Below are 15,960 nucleotides of genomic sequence, written 5' to 3'. Positions count from 1 at the left end.
GTCTCTCCCTGTCTTCCTGCTAGGGGGAGCTCTCAGGCTGTCATTGCTGCGCTGGCTCCGCCAATGAGAGAGTGTGTGTGTGTGTGTGTGTGTGTGTGTGTGTGTGTGTGTGTGTGCGTGTTAATCAGACAACATCCGCGCTGAAAGACCACATTCACCTCTTAACTGTCAACACCTGCACGCTCTGTATGTGTGTGTGTGTGTGTGTGTTAACATAGGAAGGTTCTAGATATGGATCATACTACATATTTCCTTTATTTTGAGCTAATCTTTATCTTTCTTTCGTTTTTCGTGTTTATTTTGCTTTATTTTTGTTATCTGGTATTTGTTTCATAATCAGAAAGTTATCTCAGTTTTCCTTTTAGTTTTTTAAACTGCTTTGACAGTGTTTTGTGTGCTGAAGTGCAATATATTAACTCTTTAAATTATCTAAAAATAAATCAGCGTTTTACATACTGTTTATTACTGAGCAAAATCCTAATATATGAAAAACTTCTTAAAATACAATTCATTCATTTCATAGTCATCTGAAAGGAATTGTACGCTTTTATTGTTGGGGATGGAGGACAACAGTTGCTCTGCAGCTTTTTGTGCTGTGTTTCTGAGGAGCGCTTCATTCCTTCCACAGCACCTCCCGGGCAGGTGGCTCTGTGCTCACTCAAACATTCACTCCCTTTGCTTGTATGAACTGTCTGTCACTCTCTATGTTGTCATATTAGTGCAACTAACACCACATTCAGACTGAAACTCATCTTTTGGAATTATTTGCACGTTTTCGTCTGAAGAGATCCACGTCTCGTTGAGGTCGTGATCCAGACCAGGACCACAGCGGGGGATTTACCTTGTGATGAACGTGAATTAGCTTTGAGGTAAACAGATTTTCATCTGAAATCAGGTCAAATCTGAAAATAGGCTGCGAGTCGTAGCGGCGAAACATTAATTCCCAAACATTACTGCTTTTAATTGCTCTACTTAATTGTTCTACTCCAGAAATACTCTGACTGTAGTCGTCGTGATGTATCTGCTGTGAAACTTTATACTTTCAGGCATTAGGTGTAAAGAATATATAGGTGTAAAGAAATAACAAGGAAACATTTACAAAGACTCAAAGTCTTGATGTTGCCATTACACCTTAAACGCCGACATCCGGAACGCCTAGACTGGGTATCAAAAGTAACTCATTTTAGTAAAACCTGTTCAGTTTCATTTTTAAAAAGGGAACACACAGTGACTGCCTAAATAATGACTAAACACAACTCAGTACCTTGTAATCTTTTACTCCTAACAAGTTTTTCAAAACTGACTTTGTATGACTTCCTGTTCAGACAGCGAACATTGTTACTGAGAGTGTTCTGAAGCTCCGTCTTCACTCTGTGGTTGCGGATCAGTTTGAGTTTCCTGCACACTTAAAAAAAAAAAAAAAAAAAAATCATGATAAGGATGCAGGGTTGGTGCTTTTACAAAAATATTTACAAAATTAGATTTTTAAATAATCATCAGTAATGTTGATAAAATGATTAAACCAAATAATACAGCAGCTAGAAAACTTAGTTCAGAAAATGACATCACTTTACTGTAATGCAGCATTTAAAAACAGGAACACCATGTTACGACATTATGACTAGGGACGGGAGGATGTAGGATTGTATTATGCAATAAAAAACTCCTTATGATTTATGATTATCTTAATTGTTTGTAATTAAGATTATTATTATTTTTTTACTGAAAAAGGATGTTCACTAAAAAAAGATGCGTATCTTATCTGTGACCCAATAAAAAAGCTTGTTTCTTAACTAAATGGAAAGGGATTTCAGTATGTACCAGTGCCATTTTAAAGCATATTTTGATGATTATCAAGATATCGGGAACTACAACTATCTTGTTGTCCCATGCCTAAGTACAATGATCAAATTCTAAGACAGTACATTCAGATATCACAATATTGATATAATATCAATACATTTATTTCCATAGGATACATCATGTATGTACAGTTTCAAACTGTTTGAGTTTTCACTTTGCAGTAGTGTTTATGCTGCCACTGATCAGCTCTACAATCTGCTTTTATTTTTAAAACATTTGGATGATTTTAGAAACCAAATAAAAAACAAAAACTTAAAATTCTAAAAAATAAAAGTAATATTTGGTTTTCACCTGCGGATTTTGGGTGTTGAGACTGATGATAGTGATAGTGACACAATTGTTGGTGCGCTGACAAGTGTGTTTTCGTGCATACGGAACCATCCGTTTCTCTGTGAAATGTGTGGCTATTGCTTCGTGGGCGACTAATGACTGTGATGCGTGTGCTTGCTGAGAGTGTGTGATGATTGTCGTGTGTGTGTGCTGTGCAGTCTCACCCACATACATTTAATCTTGATTCCAATCCGTTGCATGTGTAAATGTGTCGAGTCGAGGAAACGGTAAAAAAAACTAAACCCTACCAGTCCGTTTTTATAGTTTTCATCACGTCTTTTATCCTTAACTGGCAGAGCCGTTCTCGTTTTGAATTTACCGTCTTCCATCAGTCAAAGGTTTTCAATGCTCGTAAAAGAAAAAAAGTTGGATCATTAAAAATTCGGTTGAAGAGCGGGGAAACAAATATTTGAGAAGCAGATTGCTGCTAATATGCTACCCCATTTGTGTGTGTGAATATGATGTGGCGGTGTTGTGGGAGCGTGACGGGTCTAGATGGATTAACAGCACATTTACAGTGATAGGCGGTAAAGAGAGGAAGCTGAACCTCTGAAACTTCTCCCTGACGATGAGAATTCAAAGCAGCGGTGTTATGGCCGCAACGTGAGCCAAACTCCATATTCAAGCTCTCCTAATGCTTGTTGGACTGCAGATACCGTTATTTTTGAGATATTCATTTTTAGACGTTTCGTTTCCTTTGATTTTTTTTTTGTTCTTCTTCAGCCCTTGTTAACTGAAATCCTATTAGTGCTCTCGCCTGACTCACCCGAGCCTTATTAGGTAAATCAGGCCAAAGTGACGCTTCCTCCGTTACATCTGTCATTTGCATACACACACGCCGTCGACATCAGTGGCATGCAGTAATTATTGGAGAAGGAACCACAAACGCAAAACCAAAAACCCTCCTGGAACTGGCTGTGATCATATAGGTATATTTATATCAGAATAAGCTTTACACATACAAGCAATGACTCTGTTCTTGTGCATCTCTCAGAATTAAAAGTACTTAACTGAAATAGAAAGCTAGGATCAAAGAAGTAAGAGAAATAACATTAGAAAAAATCAGAAATTAAATGCAATATCCAAGTCAAGTGTTCTGTAAACTGTAAAGAAATAGTGCAGACAGATTACATGATTATGTCGGTATGTAAGAATGAAATTGTGCATTACAAATGATAAAATGATTAATATTTTCAGCAGCAGATTTTCTGATGCATGGGACAAAATAAAAATTTCACCTCACGATTATCCTGCAACCATAGTTTAAATTCACAATATTATCCTGATCATCATCAACATATGCTTAAAACTCTTAAAATGGCACTGAAAAATACTGGAATCACTTCATATTTTGTTAAGAAAGAAATATTTTTCTTGCACATCATTTCTTCTTTGTGAAAAACAATCAGAATTTTGTATCCGGTATTTTTAAAATCAGGTTCTATTTGTCTATCGTGATAACAAGATAGACAACATTTTCATGTTGTTAGTGGGATATTTATGTTTATGCAGATAATAGAAACTCACCATGATCAACTTATTGTGAGTGTTTGTTTTATCGTGATCTTGCCTGTCATTTCAAAAGGATCAGACCCTGTCGTAGTTGATCAGTAAATCTTCACACACAGAAAGTCAGCTGTGTATTTGAGTCTTTTCTGTTATCATATTATGATAATCATTCATCTCTGTGATGAAGTTTTTGCAGGGGTCAATGTAACAGTGGAGTATGTTTGTTCCAGGTCAGCTCACTGGCTTTATTCTCTCTAATGTTTATTACTGGAGAAATACATTCTCTGTGCATCACTGTTCATTTCAGTAGTGGAGGACAGATGGCTGCAGCCACAAACACACTCACGCACACACACACACACACACACACACACACACACACACACACACACACACACACACACACACACACACACACACACACACACACACACACACACACAAACATTTTACAACACACGAATCATGCAGTACAAACATGCAACATATGCGGACGGAGTGGTGAGGTTGGTCTGTGGAAATGTGGGCTGACAGAGCTCACATACTGTACACCTGCTCACACACTTGCTTCCTGTCACCGTAGCAACAAAAATAAATAATTATAGCATAGAAATATTCAACCAAAGGTGTGTATACATGTGTATACATTTCTGGTACACACTGTGTTTGTTAAATTTATTTTGAGACATTTTACCAACCTTTTTTTGGGGGGAAAAGTGGAAAAACTGGGAAAGTGTGGTTGAATTGTTCAGATCCAAACGAAAGCTTTAACCTGCTATATGCAGTCACACAACACAGTCTCACAGCCACTCGTGAAATAATCACGAAATGCAATCTATTGGATTCATGTACAGGGACACAAATGTCACTCAGAAGGAAAACAATGCAAGTGGAAAGGGTGCAAGGGCTTGTGTGAATTGCAAGCTCGTACTGACACGGCTCAACAGTCGCAGTGCGTCTTCCTCATATTCATACTGGCACATGTTGTGAAGTTGTTCTCTCACCAGTATCTTCTTCTCTACATTGAATTGTGGATCATAATCCAACATTGAGTGCATCTCACACAAGCTCCTTTATCTCGCTGCTACCTGGTTACAAAGTCCAATCAGAAGCAGCCAGAGGACTTTTGGTCAATGGGATGCAGCAAAGAGAACATGTGTTCCTTGTGCTGAGAGAGGGTGCTTCTTATTGAGACTCTTGAACTCGATATTACCGGCTAGCTCCACCCGGGCCACTTAAGTAAACTAGAAGCAGCAGGACATTCAAAACAAGTGAACCCAGAACCTGCTTAGAGAGGTGATTTGATATCAATACGTGATATCAAATGAATTGAATTGAATTACATAAACCCAGCAACTTCACAGTCTTGTAGTGTTTTTACATACAGCGGTTTAAACAGGCAGGCTGAGCTCTCCTAAAGTATACACTGATGGACACAAGATGTGTTGAAGACAGAAGAATCCTCTGCTAATTAAGTGAAGTCAGAATTAGACTGGTATGGTCCTTTAAGGGGTCAAAACCCAAAAGGGTCAGTAACCATTGATATGCATGCTGGCAGCAGTAACAAAAGTGTGGTTTAAGTGGTAATGAATAACTGAGAATTGATGATTCTTACATAACATAAACATTCTCTATTATACTACAGTACACATTATATATGTTATATTTCATAATTACAGATAACTGGCTAGTTTTTAAAATTGTGTTTTATGTGGGGGTAGCCCCTGAGTGTATGAAAACAACAATATGTACCCATAGCAGATTGAAGATTAGGCGGATTTGAAGCCAAGTGGGGCTAATTGTTGCCTGTCGGACTTTGACTGGCAGTGTTGTCGTCATCATTTGCTCCTAGTTGGCAGAAGTAAATATTTATTTTAAAGAACATTTTAACTGTGGTCACCATGAACGATGTGGATTATCTTCTACAGCAGAACGTTGATGAGATTTAACCCCTGTGTGCCCACTCGATGTTGTTTTAAACCAAACCACTGTTAAAATAATCAGATTTAATGTTAAGTGGTTCTTTTTCGATTCCCATGTGAGTTGGTGAGGACAAGAGCAAGTGTTCAAGCATCTTTATGAGAGGATTACCAAACATGAAAGCAGCAGGAAAATGTGGTAAAATCCGGCAAACATAGCTACCCAAATTGACAATGCATACAAATGGGGGAGTTGAGCAGTATAGCAGAGAGCTGAGGAGAATAGGTATGGGCCTTAGCGGTTTATCAGTTAATAAACTGTGGAAAATATGAAATAGCCCATCATGTGAAATTGTAATATTGTGTCATTTTCTTTTGCATCTGTCCAAAGTAGTTGTTGCTCCACCATTTTCACATAAAAGACCACTGTACATTTGTAAGGTATAGAGGAATGGCTGCCATATGTGTAGTGTGAAAGCAGAGGGTTTTCAAAGCAGACCTAAAGTAGGTATATGGTGAGGTGGGCTGCTCCATCTGGAATCCTCATCTACATCCCAAATCTGTTTGCATTTTTAATGTGAAGACTGAGACAAATGGCCAACCTGCTGCTCATAGATCATCTTGTATTACAGAAAGTTGTTGTTGTTGTTGTTGTTGATGATGATGTCTTTTCCTGTTTCCCTCTGGGGTCACTTATTCTCTCCGTCCTCTTCCAGACCTCCTCAGTCCTTCACTTTGGTTCCTTCAAGGTATAATCCAAACCATGATTTATAGCCTGCTCATAAAGGCTTAAACTATAGAAAGAAAATTGGCATAGAAGGGACATTCTCATTAAAATCAACATAGCAGGATGGTCAGAGTGGATGGTTCATTCTCATGTGTACCATATTGACCAGTGAAGCGGTATAAAGTAAACCTGAAGAATTCCCTGTATTTTTACAGCAATATCAACAACAATTAATTAATTAATATAAATTGTCCTGGGACACATGGATGAGTGAGTTGGAAGATACAGAGACCTGTAATGATGGGCTCACATTGCTCTGTTTTAAGCCAGTTTTAATCCAGTTTGCTAACGTCCAGATGTGAAATGTCTCTTCTGTTTTTCTGTATAGCGGAGATAGAGCTCCCAGATGGCAGCCTGCTCTCCGACTCTCTATCCCTCCATCCCCTCCGCCTGCCCTCTCACCCGCTCGGCCTTCCTCCCCACCCGCTCGACGCCAGTCTGGTCCACGCCCTGCCACCCGGCCTCCACGCCGACCACGACCTGCTGACCTGTGGCCAGTGCCAAATGACCTTCCCGCTGGGCGACATCCTCCTCTTCATTGAGCACAAAAAGAAGCAATGCCAAACGCCGCTGATTCCTAATGGCTGCTATGACAAAATGAGCGACCAGGGAGGAGGAGGAGGTAGTCCGACTCTGCAGAGCCTTCATCACCATGCACAGCGGGGGGAGCTCAGGAAGGTGGTGGAGCCGGTGGAGATAGGCATCCAGGTGACACCAGAGGAGGAGGATGAGATGGGAAGAGGTGAGAGGAGAGGGAGGACACCCATCAAAGGAATTTGCCCCAAGCAGGAGAACACACCAGCAGGTAATCATGAGGAACACACACCCTTGAAAGAAATAGTTCACCCTAAATACATACAACTTTTTATTTTTGACCAAATATGTAACCACACATACATAAATTACCTTTATTGGAGGTATCCTGTTGAGACGTACCCCATCCTTTCAAGCAAGAGAGAGAGAGAGAGAGAGAGAGAGAGAGAGAGAGAGAGAGAGAGAGAGAGAGAGTTGTTCATTTCATTAGAGGGGGAGAGGACAACAGAGTGAGGGAGTGCAGAGAAAGAGGGGAGAGACAGACACATTACCCACTCAAAGCCCTAAACCCCCTCAAGGACTCGGCTAGTTGAAACAAATTGTGCAAAACGTGACAGAGAGACTCACCCCGACTTTCGTGGAGAAATCCAGCCTAAGCCATCTGCTTAAAAAGGTGAAAAGCTCATTAAAATTCAAATAAGCAAAGGAGGAAGAAAAAAATGTGATGAGAGGAGAAGGAGGAGGGAAAGAAAACAGAGAATGAGGGATTAAAAAGAGGCTAGTTTCTCCCCCATTCAGAGGGGTAAAGAAGCAGTTTAGCAGGAGAGCAGCTGCAGGGGGAAGACTACCAGCAGTTATCTCTCAACCCAGTCAAGGCGCTCAAAGGAAGCCAGAGGGGAAGAGCAGAATATTCCAGAACTCCTCTCAGTCATCCTGACTTCTTGGAGGTCACTGCTTGTAGAACCAGAACGACAGCAGGTACTCGCCAACGACCAGCAGGTGCTAAAATGACTCACAAGGCAACGGCCAATACCAACTTAAGAAAGACTGAAGCTCTTTGAAAAAGAATACTAGGCTACTATAGTTTGATAGTTTTAGAAAACAGTAGATGCGACATTACGTCATATTAATGGGAAGGACGTTTTGGCTGTTCAACAATTATGATATTGTTCTCTTGGGGCTATAATCAACAAATTCACTCAAAGGTAGACAGTTGTCTTACGCTCATTACCTCGAAAACAGTATTGGTGTGTTGGGAGAAAAAAAACAAGGATGAAGACAACATAAGGCTCTTTCCACATAGGTTCCAATTACAGCAAGTTTAAAACTAGAACCAGGTAAGATGGCCGCCATATGGTTCGATCCTGGAATGGCAAGTTATTAGAACATGTCTACTGTTTTAGATCAATGAAAAAATACATTAAATCAGAGTTGAACGGCCATTCTGGCAACAGTTAATGCATTACTTTTACCTCTCGTTTACATCCAGGGTTTAGCTCAGGTTTAGCTAGCGGTCATCATGAAGCCAGCATTGTGTATACACACTGTCGAAAATGATAATTTTTTTTATTTTTTTTTTGGGGGGGGGGGGGTTAACAAAAATGTAATCATGTATACTACTCCCTGATGTTTTAGGAAATTCAAACACCCAACAAAATTCTGAACAATCACAAAACAGTTTGCAAGCATGTGGCATTTAGGGCCTTTCCATTTTTGTTGTCCGAATAGCAGTCTGAACACAAATCAAACTAGAGCCCGACCGATAAAGGATTTTAAAGTCTGATACCGATACAAATGTTTGTTGATTTAAAAATCCGATATTCCAGTATATCGGCCGATATATATATATATATAAAATTTCAGAAACGCGTAACAAAACATTAACAGATTTCCCTAACATTAGTTATTTGTAGTTATACAAAACTTAAAGTCCTTTGAACAAAAACACAATAACAACAACAACCGAACACAAAGTTACCAGTATTAAAAGACCTGCTAAGCTGGAGACAAAACGGACTACCAGTAGAATGAATAAAAACGAGATTTTGTGTCTATTTGAACCTATAAAATAGCCCATATTAAATGGTCCTCATTTATATAGCTCTTTTATCCAAAGCGCTTTACAGTAATGACTGACATTCACCCATTCACGCACACATTCACACACCGACGGCGGAGTCAACCACGCAGGGCGACGCTTGGTGGGCTGCCACTAGGAGGATGATTGACAGGCGCTCTCCTTCATACAATCATGCGCACACTTCATGGCTGCACCTGATTGGACGATCGCTTTCACAGCTATCCTGTCTGCTCCCGGAATTCAAACCGACCAACATGGCGGCTCGTTTGGAAACTTTCTCTTATTTTATGACAATAGTTCACCGAAAAGTGTTTCTGAAAACATTTTAATGCGAGAAATATGCTATGCAGTTGCTGAATCTGTCTTTATTTTAGATCGACAAGGGTCAGTGAGAGCTTGAGAGCTTGCAGAAGGAGTAAAAATACAAAATGTAGACATAATAAATCAATTGCCTGCTTTGACTCACTACTTCTAGCTATCCTGCTATACTTAGATGACTGAGAAAGGATTCAAAGATGAAGAAACACTAATCCCAGGTTTAATGAAAAAAGATAGCTAAGAGGAAATTAAATACATTTAAAGTACAGAACAGCCGAATCTCATTCCCAGGGATCGTTATTGGGATAATCTTAAATTTCATCATGAGTGAATTTGAAAAATCTGTCTCGCTCATTATCATGGTAGACAAATGAAAAATAGAAGGAAAAAAGGTAGAGCCTGATTTTAAAATGTATTTATTCTTATTTATTCAGGGAGATCTTATGATTAACGACCATCTTATTTATCATGTTTCATTGTTTCAAATCACTAAAAATTATGTTCAGTAATAAACTAAAGAAATTTCAGCCCAAATCGCAACTTTTGTTTTAAGTCACAAAGGTGAGAGTCCTGACCAAGTATGCCAGTAACGGTACAAGACACTTATAAACAAAGGGATATAAGCATTGGGGAAGTTTCTGCGCAGTGACACTGTCTAAAGAGTGAATAATTTCACATTTAATGAATGTGTAATATAATTTATTTTTTGACAAATAAATAAAAATGTATGCCTGACATACCCATCTCAACCAATCAGTAAGAGGAAGACCACAAATAGTTTGCCTTTCACTTGGCTAAAGAAAAAAACTCAATTGTCAACTTTCCCTATTTAGAGCGTTGGCGCTCCTCTGGCCTTGTCAGCCTGCAGTTTGGCCAGCACTGTAAAACACTGTATGTGGGCCTGAACTTCATCAATATTTTACCAGGCTGTTCCAACTCTGCTGCTGCAGACATCACCACCTGAATCTCTGAAAGCATGGCACTTAGGTCTGCAACTGCACTACAATTTTACATTTAAAACTTGAATCTGAGCGGTTGGAGGGTTGCAAATACCTCTTACACAAGCCCAGATTGTCTGCAGAGCTGTGCACCCCCCCAAACCCTCCCCCCCTTTAAACGCTTGCTTGCTTGCAATATATCTAACTGTAGTCCTCCTGGCAAATCAACTCCACATGTGCAGCGATAGAAGACTCGAAATTGTAATTGCATAATATTTCCTCATAACAGAACGTGCAATAATTTTCACATTAAAAGCAAAAACATATTAGCGGCTCAATTGGACGTGCACTGCGGCAACTGTAAACTATATTGCTGCAATAACATTTTTATGTTTCAAAATTACCCTCGGTATTTCACAATTTCCACATGAAATATGGCCAACTAGCACCTTATTAACATGAGGAGAGGACAGGGGGGTTTATTAATGGAGCTGGAATTTAATTTGGTGAGAACATGCTCAGCCCTGCTCACAGTCAACAGGGAATTGAAGTATTGCAGGTGAAATTTTCTCTTTGTAAGTCAGACCGAGCTTTTCCTCTAATAGATTTTTACAACTTTCATTGAAAGAGGGAGGAAAGAAGGAAGAGAGAAGGAGCGAAGGAAAAGTCACCAGGGAGTTTGAGTGTCAGCTCAGAACACACAACTGGTGACGCTGCTTGGGAACTGGCTCCCAGCACGTCACACTACTCCTTTATTCTCTAGCTGTTCACTTCCTTTTGTTCGCCAATATTATTCACACACATATCCACACACACATGGCGGTTTGACACTGTGATTTAGAGAAATGTTTTACTATTGGGTAAAGACATACAGTGAATGATTAAAATTAGTGCCCTTTATACAGTATAATTCAACTGCTCTCCTTATGTTCCTAAACAAACTACAGGAAACTACATTGTGTAATAAGTTTAGAAGGAAACATATTCTGTCATGGATTCCGATTTCTCTTGACATATCACTGAGTAGTATCACAAGACCTCAGGAGTCCACGTAGGGAGGAGGTCTGTGTGGTGGACGGGTAAAAAAAAAACAGGACTTTCACCCGGAAACTGATTTTAGTGTCCCGTTTGAACCAAATACTTTTGGTACCTAAACATACAGTAACCATATTGTTTTGTTGTTTCTTTAAGTAGTTTTAATCCAAACCATATTTGTACTAAATGTAACCAAGTTGTTTTTTTGTCAAAACATAACTTCATGTAGTTTTCCACACGTTTCAAAGTGCGACCATTTGGATATAAAAAAAATCTGTTTCCCTGGAAACGTAATTGAGATTACAGTTGAGTTGTATGGGAATGTGATATTGTCAGAGAGAGGGTTGGCTGAAAACTGCAGGCACTGTACAGTTCATGTCCTGTATGAACCAGTGGTTTTGTTACCATTTTACTAGTTTATCTAATATTTTCGACTGTGGTTAAAAGTGCTACAACATGTGGGATTTTGCTCAGCTCTCCTGGACATAAATGATAGCTGTCAGTGGGCCACTGTGTCTTGCCAAGGGAGGGAACATAGAGAATATCTGAAAGCACCATCTTATGACAAATAACACCCTCCCTTCAGGCTAGCTTTCATCTCACAAATCCATATCTGGGGAAAAGAGTATGCAAACATCCACCTGGACCTCAATCCAGCTCCTGGTATCATCCTCCCCTCCTCTCCAATGGATTCCCCTTTCTGTTCTGGTGTGACACCATCACCTCGTCCACATCACAAGGAATTTCTTCACTGGTTCCCCTTCATGCTACAAACACTGCTCAGCCAGCTTTCAAAAAACATGATGTCGGACCGAATTACATCCATGTAAACTGGTATCAAGTGGGAGAACAGTGTATTGTAGTCAGTAGCAGAACGTTTGATTCATAGTTAAACTGTCGAGAGATGTTATCATTTAGCGAAGCAACCAGAGTCTCATGTTCCTCATCTAACATAAATAGCTACCGTCACTAATATCAACCAGTTTGACCAGTTTGCTCAAGTGCACCTGGTTTTTGGGTCTGGGGATTTGAACAGGCAACCTTCTGGTCATGCAGCCTTAATTCAGGTGAAATAGACCTTGAGGGAGGGGAAACCCTGACAGTTTGGATGAGGGAAAAGAGATGGAAACGTATCATTTCTACTTTAAGGCACACACACACATCCACGTAGGGCACACGTATCAGCGAGGAGTGTTTAACACCACCTGACACGGAGCTGTGCAGCCCTTAAAGCCTGTCAACAAGGGTTTAATTCAGACGTTGAACCAAGTGTAGTTGGAGTGGAGAGGAACACACACACATGCATAAAGGGGCGTGTAGTTTTGACAAGCTCAAATATGATGACACCATTTTAATCTGACAGAGCCATTTGACAGGCGGTGTGTGTGTGTGTGTGTGTGTGTATGTGTGTGTGTGTGTGTGCGTGTGGAGCCAGCTGTATCTAGCTTTACCTCGATGATCACCGAATGTTACTCGCAAGAGTTTCAGGATTTGCATCACTAGCTTTAGATGTGCCAGAGAGGAGGCGGGGCTTACCTCCATGTATACGCCAACTAGGTTTCAGCAATCATGGCTGAAATAACCACTATTGCTGCTACATGTTGTGAAGTCCCAGATACACCGGGAAACATCATCACATCATCCAGAGGTGCTCGGTGAATTTCTCCAAGCTGTATTCAACTCTAAAACTAAAAAATACTCTAAAACTATACTATACTCTAAAATCTTTCATGCCTATTAAAATGCATCAGGACTGTAGTGTGTGTGTGCGTGTGTCTGTGTGTGTGTGTGTGTGTGTGTGAGCAAACAGCCAAACTAGCCAAATCACAAAGGATACGGAGGGTGTGTGTGTGTGTGTGTGAGAGAGAGAGAGAGAGAGAGAGAGAGAGAGAGAGAGAGAGAGAGAGAGAGAGAGAGAATGTGAGACATGTTACGTGTCATTCATGCGGCTTGGTGCCAATTCATGTCTATGCACTGACTTTGTATGCAATACTGCTGTGCGAAAAATCCTTGTAAACACACTGTAACAACTGTTTCTTCTGTTGAGTTTTTATTTTATTTTTTTTACTTTTTTTTTTCCAGTTCATTCTCTGAGTAATTCACACATTGATAGTTTGTTGTACACACCGAGGCAAGGACACATCATCACACACAGACACACACACACACACACACACACACACAAACTTTAAGTCGATTAGACAGAATAATTAAAATAAATGCTTTCAAACAGGATGTGCGATATGAAGAGTAAGACACAAGAAAATCTACACATTATGAAAGAAATGGCATATTTAACTCTTATGTAAAGATTATGAACATGGATACCCCCCTCACACACACACACACACCTTCAATAAATTGAGCACAGTGGTGTGTCCCTAAAATATTTGCCATATGCGTATTTATCTTCAAAATGTAAGTCCACAAAGACTTAACAAAGCTGGTTGAGTGTTTGTGTGTGCGTGTTATAACGGTCTGTACTTTAGAGGCATTATGCCGCCTGCTGCTCTTGTTTTTTTTATTTTGCGTTGTTTCAATAAAGCTGGGAGGCCTCTTGGATGGAGCACCGGCCTTTTTGAAGTGGTAATTACCCTGGTTTGTATCGCTGCTCTCTCTCTCTCTCTCTCTCTCTCTCTCTCTCTCTCTCTCTCTCTCTCTCTCACCCTTCCTATCCTTTGTGATTTGGCTAGCTTGGCTGTATGTTCACACACACACACTACAGTCCTGATGCATTTTAATAGGCATGAAAGATGCGGACAGACACGAGCACACACATCAAGCCATGAGGAAACTACACTTGCTGATCTTTAGAATTGTATTCAGGCACTTTGTTTAACAGTTGAGATCTATGGCTTTTACTGTTAAATGACAAAAAAAGATCTGTTAATGTATTTTTAGAAGTATAGTTTTAGTTCAGGCAACAACCTCTGCTTCTGAAAAGTGAAGCCAAGCTGAAGTGCCTTAAAGAGACAGTGTGTAGGAATTTCTCCCATATAGTGGTGTAATTGTATTTTACATTCAAACGAATAGTGCTCTCTAGCGCATCGCTTTGTTGCAACTACGGTAGCCGCTATGTACCAAGGACTTACTGTCCAATGTTAATACAGATAAGAAATTCTTCGCTTATGAAGATTAATCCAATTATTGGCATAAGTAATTATACACTTTTGAGGACATATTTATGAATAAAGATATTGATTTTAACTAATAAATTACCTAAAACGTTACACACTTTCCCTTTAAAGTTGCATTATCTCTTGTTGCAAAAGGAAGTCTGATTGCATGGAAGTCTATGAGAAAATGGTCCTACTTCTCACTTGATGTATTATCTCAGTAAACATTGTAAACATGTGTTTATGGTCTCAATCACTAAACAGGATATACTAGGGGGCGTGGCTACCTTGTGACAGATTGCTACTGTGGCTTCGCTACTGTCGCCACAATGCTACCAGTGCAATTAGTGACTAAGATTACTTTAAGATTAGCTGTAAAGTTTACTTGAATTATGGAAGCTAACTTTGTTAACAGCTTCACACCAGAAGCCCGATGTAGGTTTTGTTGCTTGAACCTAATGTTCATTTTGTGGCTTAATGTCCCGACTGAAAACCGAGAGATATTTACAATTGAAATACATTCATTTGAAAGTTGTGCTGAGCGTCATGAAAAAAAAAATCTACAATTCGTGTCCGTGTAAACTTTCATGACGAAGTGCTGTGAGACTGTGTTGCTACTTAATGTAATCATCATATAACACGTTACTATTCCTTCACTGCCCAGCATTGGTCTTGAATACGTTTAGCCTCAACGCATTCTTCCTTCTGATATCCAGACATGCTCTGCATGCATTTGAATGTGAATTTGAGTGTGTGTGCATTCTCCTTTCCTCTCCTCCCTCCGTCCATTTCTTCTACCTTTCCTCTGTAAATCCCAAATATTGGATGCAAACCAGACACAGAGAGCAAAAGAGCTGAGAAATGAAGGCTGGAAAAGACACAGAATGCCCGGGATGGAAAGACATACATAGACACACGGAGAGGCGAGAGTTTTTGCCATTAATAGAGCATACAAAGGCAAATCGGCATCTTATGCGCTCCTTAGCATTTTCAAAATCCCTTTTTGCAATTTTCGCCTCGTCGCCTCTCTCTGCCACGTTAATCACTTTGCATGCACTCATTTAAATATTAAAATTGTCTTTAATCATCAAAGCCAGTGAGCATCATGCATATTCATATCGACCCCCCCCCCCCCCCCGTCCCCGTCCCTCCATCCCCTGGATCTCAGGTTCATTACTCTGCCGCGCAGCCATTAGCCACTTCTCTAATCACACAGTTTACACACACAGACTAGTCCATGTATGCACACGCACACACATTGACGCAGCTAGCCACCAGCGCTAACCAGTGCTAATCCGCTAACTAGACTTGAAATGCACAGGCATCCCTCCAGTCAAAACTGAGTGAGCAGACTCGTCTTCCATCCCGGCTGCTAGATGGCTGGAGCTGCGAGTATTTGTCAAGAGGCTGGATGAAACCCTCATTTGCATAATGACTTTGTAGTTCTGCATTAATAAAATTTGCATATGAAGCCGTGTTAATTACTCCTGATCAGCCTTTTTTGCATTCATGCATGGTAATTTTCGGCGAC

The 15,960-nt window shown here is 40.1% G+C and overlaps 1 protein-coding gene across 2 annotated transcripts in view; it reads left to right on the top strand.

Annotated features, from left to right (window-relative positions):
• Positions 1 to 15,960, top strand: part of bcl11ba (BCL11 transcription factor B a) — a 46,126-nt gene that overhangs the window by 4,931 nt on the left and 25,235 nt on the right. For both annotated transcript variants that reach the window (XM_084014030.1, XM_084014029.1), the window contains exon 2: positions 6,737 to 7,213. In XM_084014030.1, the coding sequence (XP_083870156.1) occupies positions 6,737 to 7,213 (477 nt within the window). The remainder of the gene's footprint in view (positions 1 to 6,736; positions 7,214 to 15,960) is intronic.

The sequence above is a fragment of the Eutrigla gurnardus genome (genome assembly GCF_963514095.1).
Source record: "Eutrigla gurnardus genome assembly, chromosome: 7".
In the NCBI taxonomy this organism is placed as follows: domain Eukaryota; kingdom Metazoa; phylum Chordata; class Actinopteri; order Perciformes; family Triglidae; genus Eutrigla; species Eutrigla gurnardus.
Note: the sequence above shows the minus strand (reverse complement) of the source record. Positions and strands in the feature narration are given on the sequence as shown.